The sequence below is a fragment of the Salmo salar genome, chromosome ssa07 (assembly GCF_905237065.1).
Source record: "Salmo salar chromosome ssa07, Ssal_v3.1, whole genome shotgun sequence".
Taxonomy (NCBI): Eukaryota; Metazoa; Chordata; class Actinopteri; order Salmoniformes; family Salmonidae; genus Salmo; species Salmo salar.
In genome coordinates, this window is record NC_059448.1 from 21,859,519 (window position 1) to 21,882,077 (window position 22,559).

General features: G+C 39.6%; 2 protein-coding genes across 2 annotated transcripts; both read right to left on the minus strand.

Moving 5' to 3' along the window:
- Positions 1 to 242: 242 nt before the first annotated feature.
- LOC123743752 (uncharacterized) lies at positions 243 to 7,784 on the minus strand. Its single transcript, XM_045721725.1, has 6 exons — positions 7,704 to 7,784; positions 7,203 to 7,547; positions 6,999 to 7,040; positions 1,924 to 2,106; positions 1,701 to 1,735; positions 243 to 1,575 (listed from the first exon to the last, which is right to left on the minus strand). Exons 1-6 carry the CDS (start codon positions 7,744 to 7,746, stop codon positions 1,453 to 1,455), a joined length of 771 nt encoding a protein of 256 aa, XP_045577681.1. The 5' UTR covers positions 7,747 to 7,784; the 3' UTR covers positions 243 to 1,452.
- A 6,364-nt stretch (positions 7,785 to 14,148) lies between these two features.
- Positions 14,149 to 16,755, minus strand: LOC106608736 (immunoglobulin kappa light chain). Its single transcript, XM_014206841.2, has 6 exons — positions 16,649 to 16,755; positions 16,150 to 16,518; positions 15,443 to 15,793; positions 15,204 to 15,332; positions 15,053 to 15,102; positions 14,149 to 14,920 (listed from the first exon to the last, which is right to left on the minus strand). The coding sequence occupies exons 1-6, from the start codon at positions 16,686 to 16,688 to the stop codon at positions 14,804 to 14,806; spliced, it is 1,056 nt and encodes a 351-aa protein (XP_014062316.1). The 5' UTR covers positions 16,689 to 16,755; the 3' UTR covers positions 14,149 to 14,803.
- Positions 16,756 to 22,559: the final 5,804 nt, after the last annotated feature.

A 22,559-nucleotide genomic window follows, 5' to 3' on the forward strand; every position in this document is an offset into this window, starting at 1 on the left:
GGCCACTTCCTGTACAGAATCTTCTCAGGTTTTGGCCTGCCAAATGAGTTCTGTTATACTCACAGACACCATTCAAACAGTTTTAGAAGCTTTGGAGTGTTTTCTATCCAAAGCTAATAATTAAATGCATATTCTAGTTTCTGGGCAGGAGTAATAATCAGATTAAATCGGGTACGTTTTTTATCCGGCCGTGAAAATACTGCCCCCTAGCCATAACAGGTTAAGTAACCTTCTGTCTTACGTAACCATACCAAATGTAACATATCATACTAATTAGAACTTCCCTGATTTACATTTACTATGTTACGTCTAGTGTATTAGACCAGGCTGAGAGCATTGACACCTGCCTCGGCACACTCAACATTAGTGCAGTAGGCCTATTGTTTATGGATGCGTTCCCTATGCATGCAAACACATAATGTATGCAGTATGATTGAAGTATGCCTACAAGTGAACAAAAGTGTTCAAGAAGTTAAAAAAAACTAACATTTTATGGATTTTTTGAACATTGCCCACTCACCTTTATTGGCGGTGTACAAGTGGCGGTATACAGGTGGTGTACAGGTGTCCCAAACCCCAGATGTCCACACATATCATTGTGCATCATGTATTCAAATAAATTCAACCATAAAATTATGATAACAACAGCAGATAATGTTTTGAAGTATAATAGTGTTTGTCATTGTACACTTCACACATTGTGCACGTCTCTAGTCTAGAGCCTGGAGGAGTTTGGTTTTGGTCAGGTATTTTCAGTCTGGCGGTGTGGATGGAAATTGATGTGGGGCCTGATTGTTGAGAAGAGAGTGTGTGGTTATATGCAGAGACAGAGAGAGAGAGAGAAACAGAGAGAGAGAGAGAGAAACAGAGAGAGAGAGAGAGAGAGAGAGAGAGAGAGAGACAAACAGAGAGAGAGAGCTCTAGGCCAGTCTTCCTGTGGTGCAGGTTGCTCGTCTTCAGCAGAGATAGAGAATAAGAGGACTTTACCTCAGTGGAAAATAACAAGGCCTATCAGTGTCACCATTATCATAGACATACAAATATATTATACAAACTAGTGCCCCTATTTTGTTGCGGTTTGCATCCTAAATCTTATTTACACAGAATTAGAGATATACGCCCAGGGCTACGTCGTCTTTAATATCAAAAAGTATTCAAATATTGGTTATCCCCCCCAAAAATTATAATAATAATATTACACAATCTTTCTGTCAAGACTATGATAGGCCCAGTGATGTTCACCTCAGCAGGTCTCACTCAACACTGAGCTGCTCCGTCCTGTCACTCACAACACAGGAAGTGATGCGTTCCTCACTGGCCCCTCCTCCTCTACCTCAGCACTCAATCATGATGGCTGTCACAAGGGGATTTTTGACTACTACTATTCAATATATTGCATCAGTTCTTTGTCGGTGCTACAGTACACTGATATCAACATTAAAACATTTGACATTATCTTGTGGCAGCATAAACAACACTCGACTCCATCTCCATCATTTGACCTTTAGCTGTCTTCTTATTTCTGGACCTCTTCTGAAGGAAACTCAGTGCTGCGTAGTTCAGAGATTCTGGGTCCTGTAGAAAGCATAAAATAAGGTTAGAGGTATCAAACAAATCTCAACAAAACACACAATTCTAATCAAGTACAGTTATCTGGATGCCATGTACGAAAATCAAGTAAATATAACAGTTTCTATTACCTGGCTATTTTGTGGCTGCAGTTGAGCCTCGATACCTGAATAAGGAAAGAGTAATTTGGGTCAGTACACAAACAGTTATTCAAACATACATTTTACGTTGTGTGTTAATGTAAAGAAATTTGGTCAGAGAGAAATACCCTAAGCATGTGTGTGTGGTTTGCGTTCAATTGATATAATCTGAGATATACACCTTTTAGAAAATGTTTATGGTCCTCCATTATACCTGTGTTGTGTGTTTTTGTGTCTCGTCTGATCTTGAGAACCAGGATGAGGATGACTATCAGTAGAACAGCAGTCACAACACCCAGGATCACAACCAGGGAAAGGAGGAACGTCGCTCCATCATCATCCTCTCCTACTAGACTGATAGTTCCATTACAATGTTTTGGTTTTGCTTTGGCAGTGCCTTCAGAAAGTCAAAGTGAAAATATGTTTTAGAAATGTTTACAAATTAATAAAAATTAAAATCTGAAATGTCTTGGGTCAATAAGTATTCAACCACTTTGTTAGAGCAAGCCTAATGAAGTTCAGATTAATGTGATTAATAACAAGTCATATAATAAGTTGCATGGACTCACTCTGTGTGCAATATTAGTGTTTATTAACTTCTCTAGGGTAGGGGGCAGTATTTGACGTCCGGATGAAAGGCGTGCCCAAATTAACTTCTCTAGGGCCGGCGGGACGAAATCGTGCCACCTACGTAACAGCCAGTGTAATCCCGTGGCGCGATTTTCAAATACCTTAGAAATGCTATTACTTCAATTTCTCAAACATATGACTATTTTACACCATTTTAAAGACAAGACTCTCGTTAATCTAACCACACTGTCCGATTTCAAAAAGGCTTTACAACAAAAGCAAAACATTAGATTATGTCAGCAGAGTACCCAGCCAGAAATAATCAGAAACCCATTTTTCAAGCTAGCATATAATGTCACAAAAACCCAGAAGACAGCTAAATGCAGCACTAACCTTTGATGATCTTCATCAGATGACACACCTAGGACATTATGTTATACAATACATGCATGTTTTGTTCAATCAAGTTCATATTTATATCAAAAAACAGCTTTTTACATTAGCATGTGACGTTCAGAACTAGCATACTTCCGGGGAATTTGCTAACAATTTACTAAATTACTCACGATAAACGTTCACAAAAAGCATAACAATTATTTTAAGAATTATAGATACAGAACTCCTCTATGCACTCGATATGTCCGATTTTAAAATAGCTTTTCGGTGAAAGCACATTTTGCAATATTCTAAGTAGATAGCCCGGCATCACAGGGCTAGCTATTTAGACACCCAGCAAGTTTAGCACTCACCAAAGTCAGATTTACTATAAGAAAAATGTTATTACCTTTGGTGTTCTTCGTCAGAATGCACTCCCAGGACTTCTACTTCAATAACAAATGTTGGTTTGGTCCCAAATAATCCATAGTTATATCCAAATAGCGGCGTTTTGTTCGTGCGTTCAAGACACTATCCGAAAGGGTAAATAAGGGTTACGAGCATGGCGCATTTCGTGACAAAAAAATTCTACATATTCCATTACCGTACATTGAAGCATGTCAACCGCTGTTTAAAATCCATTTTTATGCCATTTTTCTCGTAAAAAAGCAATAATATTCCGACCGGGAATCTGCATTTGGGTAAACAGACAAAAGAAAATAAAGCATGGGGTCGACTCGGGCATGCGCCTAAGCCCATAGTACTCTGATTGGCCACTTGCCAAAAGCGATAATGTGTTTCAGCCAGAGGCTGCCTCGATATCGTTCAGCTTTTTCCCGGGCTCTGAGAGCCTATGGGAGCCGTAGGAAGTGTCACGTTAGAGCAAAGATCCTGTCTTCAATAAAAAGAGCCAAGATGAACAACAACTTGTCAGACAGGCCACTTCCCATATAGAATCCTCTCAGGTTTTTGCCGGCCATATGAGTTCTGTTATACTCACAGACACCATTCAAACAGTTTTAGAAACTTTAGGGTGTTTTCTATCCAAAGCCAATAATTATATGCATATTCTAGTTACTGGGCAGGAGTAGTAACCAGATTAAATCGGGTACGTTTTTTTATCCGGCCGTGTCAATACTGCCCCCTACCCCCAACAGGTTAAACTGCCTGCTACTCAGGCTCAGAAGGTAGGATATGCATATTATTAGTAGATTTGGATAGAAAACAGAACTCATATGGCAGGCAAAAACCTGAGAAAAATCCAACCAGGAAGTGTTCAAATCTGAGGTTTGTAGTTTTTCAAGTGATTGCCTATACAGTATACAGTGACTTAGGGTTCATTTTGCACTTCCTAAGGCTTCCACTAGATGTCAACAGTCTTTAGAATGTTGTTTCATGCTTCTACTGTGACTAGGGAAAGAATAAGAGCTCCTGGAAGTAGATGAGTGAGAAAATGACATGAGTTCAGTGGCGCGCACTTACATAAGAGTTAGCTGTGTTCCTTTTCTTTTTTGAAGACATTGGAATAGTCCGGTTGGAATATTACTGAAGATTTATGATAAAAACATCCTAAAGATTAATGCTATACATCGTTTGACATGTTTCTACGAACATAACTAGAACTTTTTTTGACTTTTCGTTGTGACATTTTGCGCACGCTTCCTGCATTTGGAGTAGACTAAACGTGCTAACAAAAAGGAGGTATTTGGACATAAATGATGGACTTTATTGAACAAAACAAACATTTATTGTGGAACTGGGATTCCTGGGAGTGCATTCTGATGAAGATCATCAAAGGTAAGTGAATATTTATAATGTAATTTTTGTCTGTTGACTCCAAAATGGCGGGTATCTTTATGGCTTGTTTTGATATCTGAGCGCTGTACTCAGATTATTGCAAAATGTGCTTTCACCGTAAAGCTTTTTTGAAATCTGACACAGCGGTTGCATTAATTAAGTAGAAGTGTATCTATAATTCTTTGAATGACTGTTGAATATTTTATCAACGTTTATGATGAGTATTTCTGTAAATTGATGCGCTCATTCACCGGAAGTTTTGGGAGGCAAAACATTTCTGAACATAACGCGCCAATGTAAAATGAGGTTTTTGGATATAAATATGAACTTTATCGAGCAAAACATACATGTATTGTCTAACATGAAGTCCTATGAGTGCCATCGGATGAAGATCATCAAAGGTTAGTGGTTCATTTTAGCTGTATTTCTGGTTTTTGTGACGTCTCTCCTTGCTTGGAAAATGGCTGTGTGGTTTTTCCTGTCTTGGTGCTGTCCTAACATAATGTAATGTTATGCTTTCACCGTAAAGCCTTTTTGAAATCGGACAATGTGGTTGGATTAACGAGAAGTGTATCTTTAAAATGGGATATAATAGTTGTATGTTTGAGAAATTTGAATTATGAGATTTTTGTTGTTTTGAATTTGCCGCCCTGCTATTTCACTGGCTGTTGAATAGTGTGTCCCGCGGGTGGGACGCTAGAGTCCCACATACCCCAGAGAGGTTTTAACATGATTTCTGAATGACTACCTCATCTCTCTACCTCACACATACAGTTATCGGTAAGATCCCTTAGCAGAGAAGTGAATTTCAAACACAGATTTAACCACAAGTACCAGGGAGGTTTTCCAATGCCTCACAAAGAAGGGCACCTATTGATAGATGGGTAAAAAAAGAAGACATTGAAAATCCCTTTGAGCATGGTAAAGTTATTAATTACACTTGGATGGTGTATCAATACACCCAGTCACTACAAAGATACAGGCGTCCTTCCTAACTCAGTTGCCGGTGAGGAAGGAAACCACTCAGGTATTTCACAATGAGTTACAGAGTTTAATGGCTGGAATAGGAGAAAACTGAGGATGGATCAAAAACATTGTAGTTACTCCACAATACTAACCTAAATGACAGAGGGAAAGAAAGTCTGAATAAAATAAAACAAATATTATTGTTTGCAATAAGGCACTAAAGTAAAACTGCTAAAAATGTGTCGAAGAAATTATTTTCATGTCCTGAGTAGAAAGCATTATGTTTGGGGCAAATCCAACACAACACATCACTGAGTATCACTCTTCATATCTTCAAGCATGGTGGTGGCTGCATCATGTTATAGGTATTCTTGTCATCGAGAATGACTAGGGAGTTTTTTAAAAGCTAAAAATATACATAATACCTCTAAGCACAGGAACAATCCTTGAGGAAAACCTGGTTCAGTCTACTTTCCAACAGACAACGGGAGACAAATTCACCTTTCAGCATGAGAATCACTTAAAACACAAGGCCAAATATACACTGGAGTTGCTTACCAAGACGACATTAAATGTTCCTGAGTGGCTGAGTTACAGTTTTGACTTAAAGTGGCTTGAAAATTACATGACTTGAAAATGATTGTCTAGCAATATGTTTGTCATTGCTAGACAGACATCTTCAAGTTGTTTCATAGATTTTGTAGCCGATTAACAGAGTTTGAAGAATTCAAAAATATTTAATGGTGAAATATTGTACATTCCAGATGTGCAAAGCTCTTAGAGACTTACCCAGAAAGACGCACAGCTGTAATCACTGCCAAAGTTGATTCTAATATGTATTGACTCAGGGGTGTGAATACTAATGTAAATTACACTTTACAGGGGTGGCAGGTAGCCTAGTGGTTAGAGCATTGGACTAGCAACCGAAAGGTTGAAAGATCGAATCCCTGAGCTGACAAGGTAAAAATCAGTCGTTCTGCCCCTGAGCAAGGCAGTTAACCCACTGTTCCTAGGCTGTCATTGAAAATAAGAATGTGTTCTTAATTGACTTGCCTAGTTAAATAAATATATTTCTGCATTTAATTTTCAATCAATTTGCTAACACGTCCAAAAACATGTTTTCACTTTGTCATTATGGGTATTTTGTGTCAATCTACTCAATCAGTTTTGAATTCAGGCTGTAACACAACAAAATGTGGAATAAGTCTAGGGGTGTGAATACTTTCTGAAGGCACTGTACATGAGAAAGACAGAGAAACTCTTTAGACAACTCTGGTATTTCCTCACCTCCGTTGTGCACTATAACATCGGGATTAGTAAGAAAAAATACATATTTTTTGCAAAAAACTATAATGATGAAAAAATGTCCAGCAATGGTTTGCGTTTGTTTCATGATTACACCTGATTCGGTTGATAGGCATTTTTTCTATGTCATTATAGGGTATTGTGTGTAGATAGGTGAGATAATAATTTTTTTAATCCATTTTGAATTCAGGCTGTAATACAACAACATGTGAAATAAGTGAAGGGGTATGAATAGTTTCTGAAGGCGCTGTACATGAGAAAGAAAGAGAAACTCACTTTTTGTCAATGACTCTGGTCTTTCCTCACCTCCGTTGTGCCCTATAACATCGAGATTAGTCAAAATAAATAAATCATTTTTTCTAAATTTTTATACTAAACAATATGTGCAGCAAAGGTTTGCCTTTGTTTTATGACAACTCCTGATTAGGTTGTTACTCATTTTCAAATGTATCAAACGGCAGATAAATAATTGAAACGTACCTTGAATTTTTAGAACTGTTCCGTTGACAAAGAACATGTGACTATGTGGAAAGAATCCACAGAAATACAGACCACAGTCAGCTATTTCCACTTTTGGGATTTTGAGAAAGATAGTGGTGTTGTTGCTGAACATTTCAAAATGTCTCCTTTGAAAACTATTGTGGAGATCAGGTGTTGAATTAAAGCCATACATAGACGAGATACACACAGGCTCTGATCCGTTGACTTGCTTGAACCATGCTGTGTGTCCCACAGCCGTTGTAACATTGGAGCACTGCAAGGTGATGGTATCCCCAATACGGACCTCCATAGTCTGAGACTGAGAAACCAACACAGAGACCAAACCTGAAACAGATAGAACAAAGTTAATTACTATATTCGTTGAAATCACGTTACAAATCAGGAAAAAGTGCTGCACTGAACATTTTGGTTATACTTGACGGATGCACTCAATCTTACTCTGTCTCTACAGTATGTTAGATTTAACAGTAGCTTACTTACTCAATCCATAGAGCAGTAGAGCTGGTAGGAAGGTTTTGGCCATTCTGTGTGTAGATCTATTCTGCTCTGTCTGGTTGTGAATCAGAGAGCACTATTCACTCTGAGATCACAGTGAGATCAAAGGTGATTTCATTGGTAGTGGGCGTGGTAGTTGGTATTAGACCACAATGTCTATTTACAGAGAGCAGAATTGACAGAGACATTTTATGTGGAGTGTAAAAACAGAAGTTTAGCATAGTTATGTTGAATTAAAATGGAGAAAAGTGTTTGGGTTCATATACAGTAGGTGTTTGGGTTTAGTGGGGTTAATAGGTGACCATAAGACTTCACCTTATCAGGGTTAGTGCTCTTAACCTGTTGGGGCTCGGGGGCAGTATTGAGACATTTTGAAAAAAATATGTGCCCATTTTTAACTGCCTCCTACACCAACTCAGAAGCTAGGATATGCATATTATTAACACATTCGGATAGAAAACACTCTGAATTTTCTAAAACAGTTTGAATGGTGTCTGTAAGTATAACAAAACTCATATTGCAGGCAAAAACCTGTGAAAATAGATCCAAAAAAATGTGAATTTTGTGACTGTACTATTTAGTGTCATTGTTTTATAGATACCATAGTGAGAAAGGATTCATTTCGCAACACCTACGGCTTCCACTAGATGTCAACGATCTTTATAAAGTTGTTTGAAGCTCTATGATAAACAGAGAGCAAATTAGAATCCAAGGAAGTTGACATGTCATCACTTCATTTTTTTGCGCCTGCGCATAAATCTGAGAAACGTGAGTTGTCATAATTTTTTATCTAGACATAGGATAGGTTGTGTGAAAATATTACTGATGTTTAACGTTAAAAATGGACCAAAAGATTAATGCTAAACAACATTTGACATGTTTGAACGAACATAAATAGATTATTTACTAGGTTTTTTTAGCTTTTCGGCGTGATTTTACCAGCCCCCCACCACGTTTTGTGGGAGCATAATGAACGCTAAGTACTTGGTGTTATTTGGACATAAATTATGAACTTTGTCAAAAGAAACCACATTTGTTCCGGACCTGGAATGCCTTCCGGACCTGGGATCCTGCCTTCTGATGGAGATAATCAAAGGTAAGGGGGTATTTACAATGTTATTATCGATTTTAGATGATGCTAACTGTATAGCATAGCCTGTTGTTCTTAGCATAGCACCCCGTTTATTGCAAAATGTGATTTCCCAGTAAAGTTATTTTGAGATCTGGCCATTCGGTAGCAATTACGAGATGATAATATATTATTCTTTGAATGACAATATTATAATTTACCAATGTTTTCGAATAGTAATTTTGTTATGTTCACCGGAAGCATTTCAGAGAAGAAAAAATCTGAATTTCACGCTACTGTAAAATGCTGTTTTTGGATATAAATATGAACTTGATGGAACAAAAAATGCATGTATTGTATAACATAATGTCCTAGGAGTGTCATCTGATGGAGATTGATAAAAGTTAGTGCATAATTCAAGCTGGTTTCTGCTTTTGGTGACGCCTGACCTTGAATTGAAAATGGATGTTTGTACTTTTGTGGCTATGTACTGTCCTAACATAATCTAACTTTATGCTTTTGCCGTAAAGCCTCTTTGAAAATCGAACAATGTGGTTAGATTAAGGAGATGTTTATCATTTAAATTGTGTAAAATAGTTGATTGTTTGAGAAATTGAAATTATTAGATTTTTGATGTTTTGAATTTCCAGCCTTGTTAGCAATCCCGGCTCGGGGTTCATTGCTAACCTGTAGCCCCAACAGGTTTTAAGGCTTTATTTGTATTTTCCCCTACAGATGGATTATACATGTTCAAACTAACTATCTACTACCCAGCTAGAAATGAGGATTCTGCCCAGAAGCGGCCCTCTTCCGGGGGACCGGAACTGATTGAATCGGCCCGGAATCTGGTGTCGGACTCGGCCAGGAATCAAAATGAATGACTGCCCAGAATCGGCCCAAGTACATCGGGTCGTTTCCATCTAACGGATTTCAGCTGACTTTGCTGGCATCTTACCAGAATCCCCTTAGAAGCGTCCCGATGCAATTTTAAATAAATGTATACAAAATTACCTGATTTACTCATTTTAAATATTACTATTATACATTTTTTACATACAAATTATACCCATCCACAATTTTTTTTTAAATAATTGTATTTATTTATTACACCCTTTTCGTGATATCAAGTTGTCTTGTCCCATCGCTGCAACTCCCGTACGGCCTTAGGAGAGGTGAAGGTCGAGAGCCGTGCGACCTCCGAAAAACAACTCCGCCAAGCCGCACTGCTTCTTGACACAATGCACACTTAACCCGGAATCCAGCCGCACCAATGTGTCAGAGGAAACACTGTACACCTGGTGACCGTGTCAGCATGCATGGCCTGGCCCACCACAGGAGTCACTACAGCGCGATGGGATAAGGACATCCCAGCTGGCCAAACCCTCCCCTAACTTGGACAACACTGGGCCAATTGTGCATTGCCTCATGGGTCTCCCAGTCACGGCCGGCACGGGTATCGAACCATCATCTGTAGCAACGCAGTTTGTACTGCGATGCAGTGTTTCAGACTGCTGTGCCACTCAGGAGGCCCTATCCACAAAGTTTTTAATGCTTATCAACTTGAACAAAGTATCAAAATACTAAAACACTACGATTTTTGGTCCCAGTTCGCCCCTGTATTTGCACATTGTGTAAATCATTCAGAGGTAAAGGGCTCAAGTTTGGCTAATTGAAGTAGAAGTAAAATGTATAAATTCTCAGTTTGCATAAGAGTTACAGTAAAGCCATGTCAGTAAGTTGAGCCAAGGTAGAAGACAATGTCAGTTATCTTTTCCTTAAATAGCTACTGAAACACATGAGAAATGGACTAGGCAGTCTACTGTCGATGTGCACATACAGTACTTACAAGTGAGATGCAGAATCACCATACAGATAATAATGGGGTCATCTTGCAGTCCATCCTTAGTGGTTACTCTCGCCTACCCTGAATCAAATGGACTGGTGCAGTACTGTGATCAGTAGGCTTCTTGCCTGACAGTTACAGGGAAAGGCAGAAAGTCACCTATTCTCTCTGATTGGTGGGAGATTCATCAAATAACACCCTTCCTGGTAGGTGTGTGAACAGACACAGCACTTCTTACAAAGAGAGCATTTACTGTAAATCATATATATATATATATATATATATATATATATATGTGTGTACAGTTGAAGTCGGAAGTTTACATACACCTTAGCCAAATACATTTAAACTCAGTTTTTCACAATTCCTGACATTTAATCCTAGTAAAAATTCCGTCTTAGGTCAGTTAGGATCACCACTTTATTTTAAGAATGTGAAAGGTCAGAATAATAGTTGAGAGAATGATTTATTTCAGCTTTTATTTCTTTCATCACATTCCCAGTAGGTCAGAAGTGTACACACACTCAATTAGTATTTGGTAGCATTGCCATTCAATTGTTTAACTTGGGTCAAAAGTTTCGGGTAGCCTTCCACAAGCTTCCCACAATAAATTGGGTGAATTTTGGCCCATTCCTCCAGACAGCGCTGGTGTAACTGAGTCAGGTTTGTAGGCCTCCTTGCTCAAACACGCTTTCTCAGTTCTGCCCACAGATTTTCTATGGGATTGAAGTCAGGCCACTTGCAAGCCTCCCCCTTTTTCCTCCAAACATAACGATGATCATTATGGCCAAAGGACACTTCTCCAAAAAGTACGATCTTTGTCCCAATGTACAGTTGCAAACCGTAGTCTGGCTTTTTTTATGGCGGTTTTGGAGCAGCGGCTTCTTCCTTGCTGAGCAGCCTTTCAGGTTATTTCAACAAACTACTCGTTTTACTGTGGATATAGATACTTTTGTACCTGTTTCCTCCAGCATCTTCACAAGGTCCTTTTCAGATGTTCTTGGGTTGATTTGCACTTTTCGCACCAAAGTACGTTCATCTCTAGGAGACAGAACGCGTCTCCTTCCTGAGCGGTATGATGGCTACGTGTTCCCATGGTGTTTATACTTGCGTACAATAGTTTGTACAGATGAACGTGGTACGTTCAGGTGTTTGAAAATTAATAATCTGTCTGTAAACAATTGTTGGAAAATGTACTTGTGTCATGCACAAAGTAACAAGAAATGTGTGGAGTGGTTGAAAATGAGTTTTAATGACTCTAACCTAAGTGCACAGTGAGGGAAAAAAGTATTTGATCCCCTGCTGATTTTGTACGTTTGCCCACTGACAAAGAAATGATCGGTCCATAATTTTAATGTTATATTTATTTGAACAGTGAGAGACAGAATAAAAAAAATAATAAAAAAAAAACGCATGTCAGAAATGTTAGAAAATGATTTGCATTTAATTGAGGGAAATAAGTATTTGACCCCTCTGCGAAACATGACTTAGTACTTGGTGGCAAAACCCTTGTTGGCAATCACAGAGGTCAGACATTTCTTGTAGTTGGCCACCAGGATTGCACACATCTCAGGAGGGATTTTGTCCCACTCCTCTTTGCAGATCTTCTCCAAGTCATTAAGGTTTCGAGGCTGACCTTTCGCAACTCGAACCTTCAGCTCTCTCCACAGATTTTCAATGGGATTAAGGTCTGGAGACTGGCTAGGCCACTCCAGGACCTTAATGTGCTTCTTCTTGAGCCACTACTTTGTTGCCTTGGCCGTGTGTTTTGTGTCATTGTCATGCTGGAATACCCATCCACGACCCATTTTCAATGCCCTGGCTGAGGGAAGGAGGTTCTCAGCCAAGATTTGACGGGACATGGCCCCGTCCATCGTCCCTTTCATGCGATGAAGTTGTCCTGTCCCCTTAGCAGAAAAACACCCCCAAAGCATAATGTTTCCACCTCCAATTTTGACGGTGGGGATGGTGTTCTTGTGGTCATAGGCAGCATTCCTCCTCCTCCAAACAAGGCGAGTTGAGTTGATGCCAAAGAGCTCAATTTTGGTCTCATCTGACCACAACACTTTCACCCAGCTGTCCTCTGAATCATTCAGATGTTCATTGGCAAACTTCAGACGGGCATGTATATGTGCTTTCTGGAGCAGGGGGACCTTGCGGGCGCTGCAGGATTTCAGTCCATCACGGCGTAGTGTGTTACCAATTGTTTTCTTGGTGACTATGGTCCCAGCTGCCTTGAAATCATTGACAAGATCCTCCTGTGTAGTTCTGGGCTGATTCCTCACCGTTCTCATGATCATTGCAACTCCACGAGGTGAGATCTTGCATGGAGCCCCAGGCCGAGGGAGATGACAGTTCTTTTGTGTTTCTTCCATTTGCGAATAATCGCACCAACTGTTGTCACCTTCTCACCAAGCTGCTTGGCGATGGTCTTGTAGCCCATTCCAGCCTTGTGTAGGTCTAAAATCTTGTCCCTGACATCCTTGGAGAGCTCTTTGGTCTTGGCCATGGTGGAGAGTTTGGAATCTGATTGATTGATTGCTTCTGTGGACAGGTGTCTTTTATACAGGTAACAAACTGAGATTAGGAGCACTCCTTTTAAGTGTGCTCCTAATCTCAGCTCGTTACCTGTATAAAAGACACCTGGGAGCCAGAAATCTTTCTGATTGAGAGAGGGTCAAATACTTATTTCCCTCATTAAAATGCAAATCAATTTATAACATTTTTGACATGCGTTTTTCTGCATTTTTTTGTTGTTATTCTGTCTCAAATTCTCTCTCACTGTTCAAATAAACCTACCATTAAAATTATAGACTGATCATTTCTTTGTAAGTGGGCAAACGTACAAAATCAGCAGGGGATCAAATACTTTATTCCCTCACTGTATGTAAACTTCCGACTTCAACTGTATATCTATGAGGTATGTAGAGTCACAGAGATTCTTGGGGTGTGCAAGCACAAGGTCTCTCTTGAAAAAAAAAATATAATAATAATTTCAACTAGACTAAACATAATTAAATAAAGGTTCAATAAAAAGGCACTTCATCTGTGATAAGAAATAGATGTGTCTTGGTGTTCCTCCATTTCTAATGGTGTGATGGAGCCTGACACATTCAGCTAAACTGCTATTACTTTTAATCATATTGTATATTTGTATATGTGGTGGCAGAGATGTTCTGTAGACAGAGAATAGAGATGTATGGAGTAAAATTGTATGGTTTATTATGTTATGTCTTAAAATAAAAAAAATAATGACGGCTGACTATGGCCTGTGCTCCTTCTGTGGTGCTGGCTGTTGTGCAACTTTCACTATGAGTAGATCTATTGCAAGAGGCCTAAATCATTTACCGTAACATGATGTGGTACTGTCACATAATTAAGTAAACTTTGACCTACACATTTGTGTTGAGAGGTCCTTGTTGCACTAAGGTGCTGTTTCACACCAAGGGGTGTGAACAATACAGGGCCCTAAGGGACAAAGTAGAGAGTAGTGTGGGTGCAGGTCAGTCTTCCTGTGTTAAATGTCTATAAGAGGTTAGTTTCCATCAGTGGAAAGTTACTGCAACACCTTCACCTTCACCACAAAGCTTTGTAAACAGACCATAATGTCTGAGACAGTTAAGAGCATCCGTCTGTAAGAAGCGCCATATCATCATAGTATACAATGGGTTCAATTTATTCAAATTCAAACAGTTGGAAACTATTTATTTTTCTTTACACAAGTAACTAGTTTACTGTTGCTAAAATGGGCACAACAAATTCAATAAAAATAATAAAAATCTGTCGAGGTGCCCTTGAGCATGGCACCCTAATTGCTCCAGGCGTGCTGTACAATGGTGACCCTGGCTATGAACCCACTCCCTGTGGGTGCCTCAGGGGGAGTTGGGATTAGCAACAAAAAAAACATTTCCATTACACACTTGTGTACCAAGACAAATATAAGCACCCCCCTAATTATTATTATTATTATTATTATTATTATTATTATTATTATTCAACAACAACAAAAAATAGCAATGCATTCAATTATTTCAACATTGTATAACAAAAAAGCTATGACCACTGTTTTTATCACGTTTGACTGCTTATGCATTCATAGATAGTTAAGGAAGCTAGAACTAGTTATTAAAGAGTTATCTAGTATAAAATGATAATTGTTTCATTCATCCAGTTCTACTGTCTAATTCCAGCGTACACCACTGTCTCCATGTGACCTCTCTGTCTTCTAGACCTGTTCTTCTTGTTGCTCAGATTCAGAGCTACGTAATGGAGACTGTTTCCATCTTGGTCCTGTGAAGCACAAAATAGCATTGTTGACATTCAATTATTGTAAATGTAGTTTTTTTTTACCCACAATAGTGAAGTTGGTTAAAGACAGGCTTCACAATAAACTTCAAACAATAAAAAATTATTTCTGCTTACCCCTGCATCTGACTGGGTAACTGCAGGACCTCTGGTCTGAGAGACGAGTCCTAAAAAGAATGACACAAAAGATTAGGATACTTCCTCTTTTTCTACTACTGAAACATCAACAAATGGTGACATCAACGAATAGCAAGGGATAGTAACTTACCTCTGCACTGCACACATGTTGTCTTGTTCATCTTGTACATGATGCAAACCAGGACAATGATCAAGGTGAACGTGACACCTAATGCTACACCCAGGCAGGACACCAAGACAAGAGGGTCTGTTCTATGGTCTGTTGAAATTCAAACAGTAATAAAGGAAACCAGAATAGCAAGTAAATGTATGTTCTACACAGTAGACTATACAGTAGATATGAACAAAAATGTAAGCTGTATCACCTACCGTTAATGTCCAACTTGGTCCCGTTCCCAAACAGTATCTCCCCACATGAGGCCACAGCACAGTAGTAAGTCCCAGCATCATAGAGGCTGAGGTTCCTCTTGGGGAGGTTGTAGACACAGCTCTGTGTATGAGACCCAGCCTCAGAGCTCTTCTCACACTGATCACTGCTGTTTCCATGGGAGTAAATGATTCCTGGACGGGATTCTCCTGAACCATGTCTGAACCAATAGACACTGTGTTCTCCTGCACAGGTCTCAGTGTGTATTGTACAGTTCAGAGTCACAGAGTCTCCTGGCTGGACTGACTCAGACACAGGCTGCTGGAGCACAATCTTACTGTTGGACACTGAACCTGAAGAGAGTGAGTAACTAAAGTAAAACTAAGGTGTGGATGAAAAACATTAAAAGCCATGTATTCATTACAATTACGTCATTTAGCAGACGCTCTTATTCAGAGCGACTTACAGTAGTGAATGCATACATTTCATTTCATGCATTTATTTTATTTTTTTGTACTGGCCCCCCGTGGGAATCAAACCCACAACCCTGGCGTTGCACACACCAATCTGGTGTTGTAAACACCATGCTCTACCAACTGAGCCACAGGGAAGACCAGATTCATTACTAGCATTTGATGAAGCAGTTGTGCTAACATACCAACATACAGGGCCACACATTTTGAAATTGAATAAGCAAATATTTAGTCACCTTTGACAATTAAAACAGTTCCCTCTCCATATGTGAGCTCATAGATGGCTGTAGTGGAACAATAGTATGTAGCTGAGTCCACTGGCTCTGTCTTGGATATGGTCAAGTTACAGCTGTAGTCTCCTCTCCTCACACCCAAACGTTTGGTCTCGGTAAAGTCCTTGATAAAGTTGTTGGAATGATAACTGTCTTTGCCAACATAAAGAGATGACGTCATGTGGAGGGGTTCCTGTCCAAAACTCTGCTTGAACCAATTAAAACTGGTCACTGACACATTAGGACAAAAGCAAGTGAGAGTCACAGTGCCTCCCAGCTCAGTAACCATCACAGGGGTTGGTTGGATTACGTTTGGTTTGGTGAAAGCACAAACTGTCAAAGCAAACAAACAAAATGGATCAAAGACAAACGCATTTCTACCCATTACAGACAACATCCACTTCGCTTATCATATTCAAACTACATACTACAAATTAAATTTATTAAAATGTCTTACGCTTACCCAAGTTGATGTAAAATATAAATACTTCTCTATTCATCATTGTAGCATTAGTCCCTTCTGCACTGTATAGTGTGTGGGTCTGACAGTGGGAGACTTTATATGCACCTTGTATATGATGGCACTTTACATGTACCCATCATACAGTAGGAGGGAACACTGAAACTAGAGATTTTATTGGCTGACTACAATCTTAGAAGTGTGTCCTCTAGCTTAACATAGTTTGAGCTTCACGGGAGTGACTTTTCAAGAAGACATTATAAAGCGATTCAGAGTTACTAGATCAAGGCAATCAAATATTTGCCAGATACGGCTGTTTCTTTTTTGAGAAAAATTAAACATTTTCTGAAATTAAATTGATGTTTGGACAAGAAACAGTGAAATATATCTAGTGCTGCTGATACTACCGACCCCAACCCAGCCCAGCCCAAGGGTTAAAGTGATCCATAATGTAGATTTACCCACCACTGCATAGAAGCTGAATTTCTGGCTATTGGTTTTCATATTAAGCCTCCAACATTAAATACTAATATTATTTGTAACTGCAATAGCATTGAATAATATACAGTACCAGTCAAATGTTTGGACACACCTACTCATTCAAGGGTTTTTCTTTTTTTTACTGTTATCTATATTGAAGAATAATAGTGAAGACATCAACACTTTGAAAGAACACATATGGAATCATGTAGTAACCAAAAAATTATTAAACAAATCAAATTATATTTTAGATTCTTCAAAGTAGCCAACATTTGCCTTGATGACAGCTTTTCACACTCTTGACATTCTCTCAACCAGCTTCAGCTGGAATGTTTTTCCAATAGTCTTGAGTTCCCACATATGCTGAGCACTTGTTGGCAGCTTTTCCTTCACTCTGCAGTCCAACTCATCCCAAACCATCTCAATTGGGTTGAGGACGGGTGATTGTGGAGGCCAGGTCATCTGATGCAGCACTCCATCACTCTCCTTCTTGGTCAAATAGCCCTTGCACAGCCTGGAGGTGTGTTGGGTCATTGTCCTGATGAAAAACAAATGATAGTCCCACTAAGCGCAAACCAGATGGGATGGTGTACCGCTACAGAATGCTGTCGTAGCCATGCTGGTTAAGTGTGCCTTGAATTCTAAATAAATTACTGTCAGTGTCACCAGCAAAGCACCCCCACACCATCACACATCCTCCTCCATGCTTCACGGTGGGAACCACACATGCTGAGATCATCCATTCGTCTACTCTGCGTCTCACAAAGACACGGCGGTTGGAACCAAAAATCTCCAATTATGACTGATCATGACCAAAAGACAGATTTCCACCAGTCCAATGTCCATTGCTCGTGTTTCTTGGCCCATCAAGTCTCTTCTTCTTATTGGTGTCTTTGCAGAAATTCGACCACGAAGGCCTGATTCACGCAGTCTCCTCTGAACAGTTGATGTTGAGACGTGTCTGTTACTTGAACTCTGTGAAGCATTTCTTTGGGCTGCAATCTGAGGTGCAGTTAATTGCCGATTTCTGAGGCTGGTAACTCTAATGAACTAATCCTCTGCAGCAGACGTAACTCTGGGTCTTCCTTTCCTGTGGCGGTCCTCATGAGAGCATGTTTCATCATAGCGCTTGATGATTTTTGCACCTGAAAGTTCTTAAAATGTTCCATATTGACTGACCATTCCTGTCTTAAAGAAATTATGTACTGTCATTTCTCTTTGCTTATTTGAGCTGTTCTTGCCATAATATTGACTTGTTCTTATACCAAATAGGGCTATCTTCTGTATACCAACCATACCTTGTCACAACACAACTGATTGGCTCAAACGCATTAAAAAGGAAATAAATTCCACAAATTAACAAGGCACACTTAATTTAAATTCATTCCAGGTGACTACCTCATGAATCTGGTTCAGAGAATGCCAAAAGTGTGCAAAGCTGTCATCTATGCAAAGGGTGGCTATTTTGAAGAATCTGAAATCTAAAATATATTATGGTTTGTTTATCACTTTTTTATTACTACATGATTCAATATGTGCTATTTTATAGTTTTGATGTCTTCATGATTATATTACAATATAGAAACTAGTAAAAATAAAGAAAAACCCTTGAATGAGTAGGTGTGTCCAAACTTTTGACTGGTAGTGTATGTTTTTGTTGGCTTAATTTCCTTTTTTTCATGAAGGAAGAGTTGACAAAACTATTGAGATTACACTCAATCTTTATCTGCACTATGTCCTCTTCCTGAATGCTTTCAGGTTCTTAAATGTTGTCAACTCGAGACCCAAATGAGAAATTGACTGTCCTACCGTGACCCAAATCAACTTCCAATGACTCAAAATAAGAATAAATAGTGTGTGATTATACATGTATTCTCATAACTCAGAAGCCATAGTTTAAGAAAACCTGTACATTTTAGGGTTTGGAAAATGCTTCAGCTTGTTGCTAGTATTCTTGACATGCTTGGCACATCTAACTGAGTGGCATGGGTCTGGTGTTTACCGTTCAGATGAAGAGAGTTGTGTAAAGAGTCCCACACCCTCAAATCACCCAGGCATTTACTCTTACACACAACTTTTTTGCACATTCTATCTGTTGGCAGGTGGACTGGAAATCTGATGAGAGAGAGAGAGAGAGAGAGAGAGAGAGAGAGAGAGAGAGAGAGAGAGAGAGAGAGAGAGAGAGAGAGAGAGAGAGAGAGAGAGAGAGAGAGAGAGAGAGAGAGAGAGAGAGAGAGAGAAGAGAGAGAGAGAGAGAGAGAGAGAGAGAGAGAGAGAGAGAGAGAGAGAGACTCAGTGATGTTCACCTCAGCAGGTCTCACTCTACACTGAGCTGCTTCTTACTGTCACTCACACCACAGGAAGTGATGCGTACCCTCACTGGCTCCTCCTGTACCTCAGACCCCAATCACATTCTCCTTATAAGGTGCTTCTCGGAATAGGGGGCTGTGATTAGTGCAAAGCCAAGACAGGAAATACTAAGGGAAGAAAACATCATGACAAAGGCAATTTTGTTTTAACTCTTTATTTGTCTTTAGAAGTGATCAGTATAATGCAATTCTCTGCTGCTGGGTACTTTGACCCTCAGGGTCACCCTATAAAAAATAACCAAATCACTAACACACACAACAGAGATCTAAGTTAAGAGAGGCCAACAGAGACAACTCCTCTATTAAACAGTTGTGTTTTGACTTCTAACTCCTCCTCTCTAACCACACCCTGTACCACTGAGCTGTGTGGCCTAACTGAGTTGGAGAGGGTTACAGTGGCCCTGGGGTACAACTCACAAACACTACAGAGATATTTTCTGATTTACATTTCAATACATTTAATTTAACTACACATACAATATAGAAGGAGTTAAACTTACATTCAAAGATATGGCAAATCAATGTATTCAAAGATATGGCCAACCAAACTTCCATCCTCCTCCACTTTATCATCTTGTAGCAGCATACACTACATGGGGGTCCAGCTCCTTCTCTCTTCTCCTCTCCATCTTCCTCTTCTTAGAGGTGAAATTCAGAGTGGCATAATTCAAACACCATGACATAACCAACATATGTTATTTCCACGATTTCTGAACTGCTTATATTTCAGTATTTAATCATACAGTATTTACCTGATCAGTTTTACCTGATCATTTTGTGGTTGTCTTTGAGAATCAGGTCCTGAATATGATATAAAAGAGAGACGAGAAAATGGATTAATGGATCATCCTGATTCGATTGATCAAAAGCCAGATAAATTGTTGAAAACGTACGTAGAATGTTTCTGTTGACAAAGAACATGCGGCTAAGTGGATACAGTCCACAGAAATACAGGGCACAGTCAGCTATTCCAATTTTGTGGTTTTGAGAAAGATAGTGATGTTGTTGCTTAACATTTCAAAATGTCTCCTTTGAAAACCATTGTGGAGATCAGGTGTTGAATTAAAGCCGTACATAGATGAGATACACACAGGCTCTGATCCGTTGACTTGCTTGAACCATGCTGTGTGTCCCACAGCCGTTGTAACATTGGAGCACTGCAAGGTGATGGTATCCCCAATACGGACCTCCATAGTCTGAGACTGAGAAACCAACACAGAGACCAAACCTGAAACAGATAGAACAAAGTCCAACATTAATGACTGTAATCGGTGATATCACATGTACATGTTAGAAGAAGTGCTGCACTGAACATTCTGGTTATACTTGACGGATGCAGTCAGTCTTACTCTCCATGATAGATTTAACAGTAGCTTACTTACTCAATCCATAGGACAGTACAGCTTGTAGGAAGTTTATAGCCATTCTGTGTTTAGATCTATTCTTCTCTGTCTGGTTGTGAATCAGAGAAAACCTCTTCATTCACGCTGAGATCACAGTGAGATCAAAAGGGATTTCATTGGTAGGGGGCGTGGTAGTTGGTATTGGACCACAATGTCTATTTACAGACCGCAGAACAGACACAGACGTTGAATCAAAATGGAGATAGCTGTTTGGGCTCGGTTGGGTTCATACAGGTTAGCGATCCCCAAACGGGAGGTTTCGACACCATGTAATGTCTGTCCCCTGATTTAAAAATAGGGTCAGGAGAAAAATGTGTTAATAAAATGTACAAAATCTCTTCTGGTTCATAGAACCGGGGTTACTTCAGTAAGTGCAAGTTGCGGTTCTAATAAACAGAGCGGTTTCTGTTTTCTTCCTTCGAGCGTGTATCTATCTTTTGAAAAATGTTTAAGTTACAAAACATTCTGACCCCATCCTTGAAAGATAAGACTCTTAGGAACACGTATGTGTCTTCTGTTTCCCTCTACAATGCCCACAAGCACTCAGGACTCAGTAGAACAGAGTGGACAAGACCAGATATAAAAATGGGGTCCCAGGCCAAAAAGGTAAGTGAACAACTGATATAGGTGTTTGGGTTAGGTGGAATTCACATAAGTGTTTGGATTTGGTGGGGTTCATAGAGGACCAAAAGGCTTCTCCCTATCCCTATTAATCCTGGCAAGGCTTTATTTGTATAGTCCCCTACAGATGGATTATACAGTGGGGCAAAAAAGTATTTAGTCAGCCACCAATTGTGCAAGTTCTCCCACTTAAAAAGATGAGAGAGGCCTGTAATTTTCATCATAGGTACATGCCAACTATGACAGACAAAATGAGAAAAAAAATCCAGAAAATCACATTGTAGGATTTTTAATGAATTTATTTGCAAATGATGGTGGAAAATAAGTATTTGGTCACCTACAAACAAGCAAGATTTCTGGCTCTCACAGACCTGTAACTTCTTCTTTAAGAGGCTCCTCTGTCCTCCACTCGTTACCTGTATTAATGGCACCTGTTTGAACTTGTTATCAGTATAAAAGACACCTGTCCACAACCTCAAACAGTCACACTCCAAACTCCACTATGGCCAAGACTAAAGAGCTGTCAAAGGACACCAGAAACCAAATTGTAGACCTGCACCAGGCTGGGAAGAGTGAATCTGCAATAGGTAAGCAGCTTGGTTTGAAGAAATCAACTGTGGGAGCAATTATTAGGAAATGGAAGACATACAAGACCACTGATAATCTCCCTCGATCTGAGGCTCCACGCAAGATCTCACCCCGTGGGGTCAAAATGATCACAAGAACGGTGAGCAAAAATCCCAGAACCACACGGGGGGACCTAGTGAATGACCTGCAGAGAGCTGGGTCCAAAGTAACAAAGCCTACCATCAGTAACACACTACGCCGCCAGGGACTCAAATCCTGCAGTGCCAGACGTGTCCCCCTGCTTAAGCCAGTACACGTCCAGGCCCGTCTGAAGTTTGCTAGATAGCATTTGGATGATCCAGAAGATGATTGGGAGAATGTCATATGGTCAGATGAAACCAAAATAGAACTTTTTGGTAAAAACTAAACTCGTCGTGTTTGGAGGACAAAGAATGCTGAGTTGCATCCAAAGAA

Bases quoted from the DNA above. Each gene is read 5' to 3' on its own strand.
- LOC106608736 (XM_014206841.2), bottom strand. From the start codon at position 16,688: ATGATGAATAGAGAAGTATTTATATTTTACATCAACTTGG. The intron at 16,519-16,648 runs GTAAGCGTAAGA...TTGCTTTGACAG, and splicing joins TATATTTTACATCAACTTGG to TTTGTGCTTTCACCAAACCA. The intron at 15,794-16,149 runs GTGACTAAATAT...CACTCTCTTCAG, and splicing joins AACTGTTTTAATTGTCAAAG to GTTCAGTGTCCAACAGTAAG.
- LOC123743752 (XM_045721725.1), bottom strand. From the start codon at position 7,746: ATGGCCAAAACCTTCCTACCAGCTCTACTGCTCTATGGATTGA. The intron at 7,041-7,202 runs GTACGTTTCAAT...TCGATGTTATAG, and splicing joins AACAGTTCTAAAAATTCAAG to GGCACAACGGAGGTGAGGAA. The intron at 2,107-6,998 runs GTGAGTTTCTCT...GACTTTCTGAAG, and splicing joins ACCAGAGTCATTGACAAAAA to GCACTGCCAAAGCAAAACCA.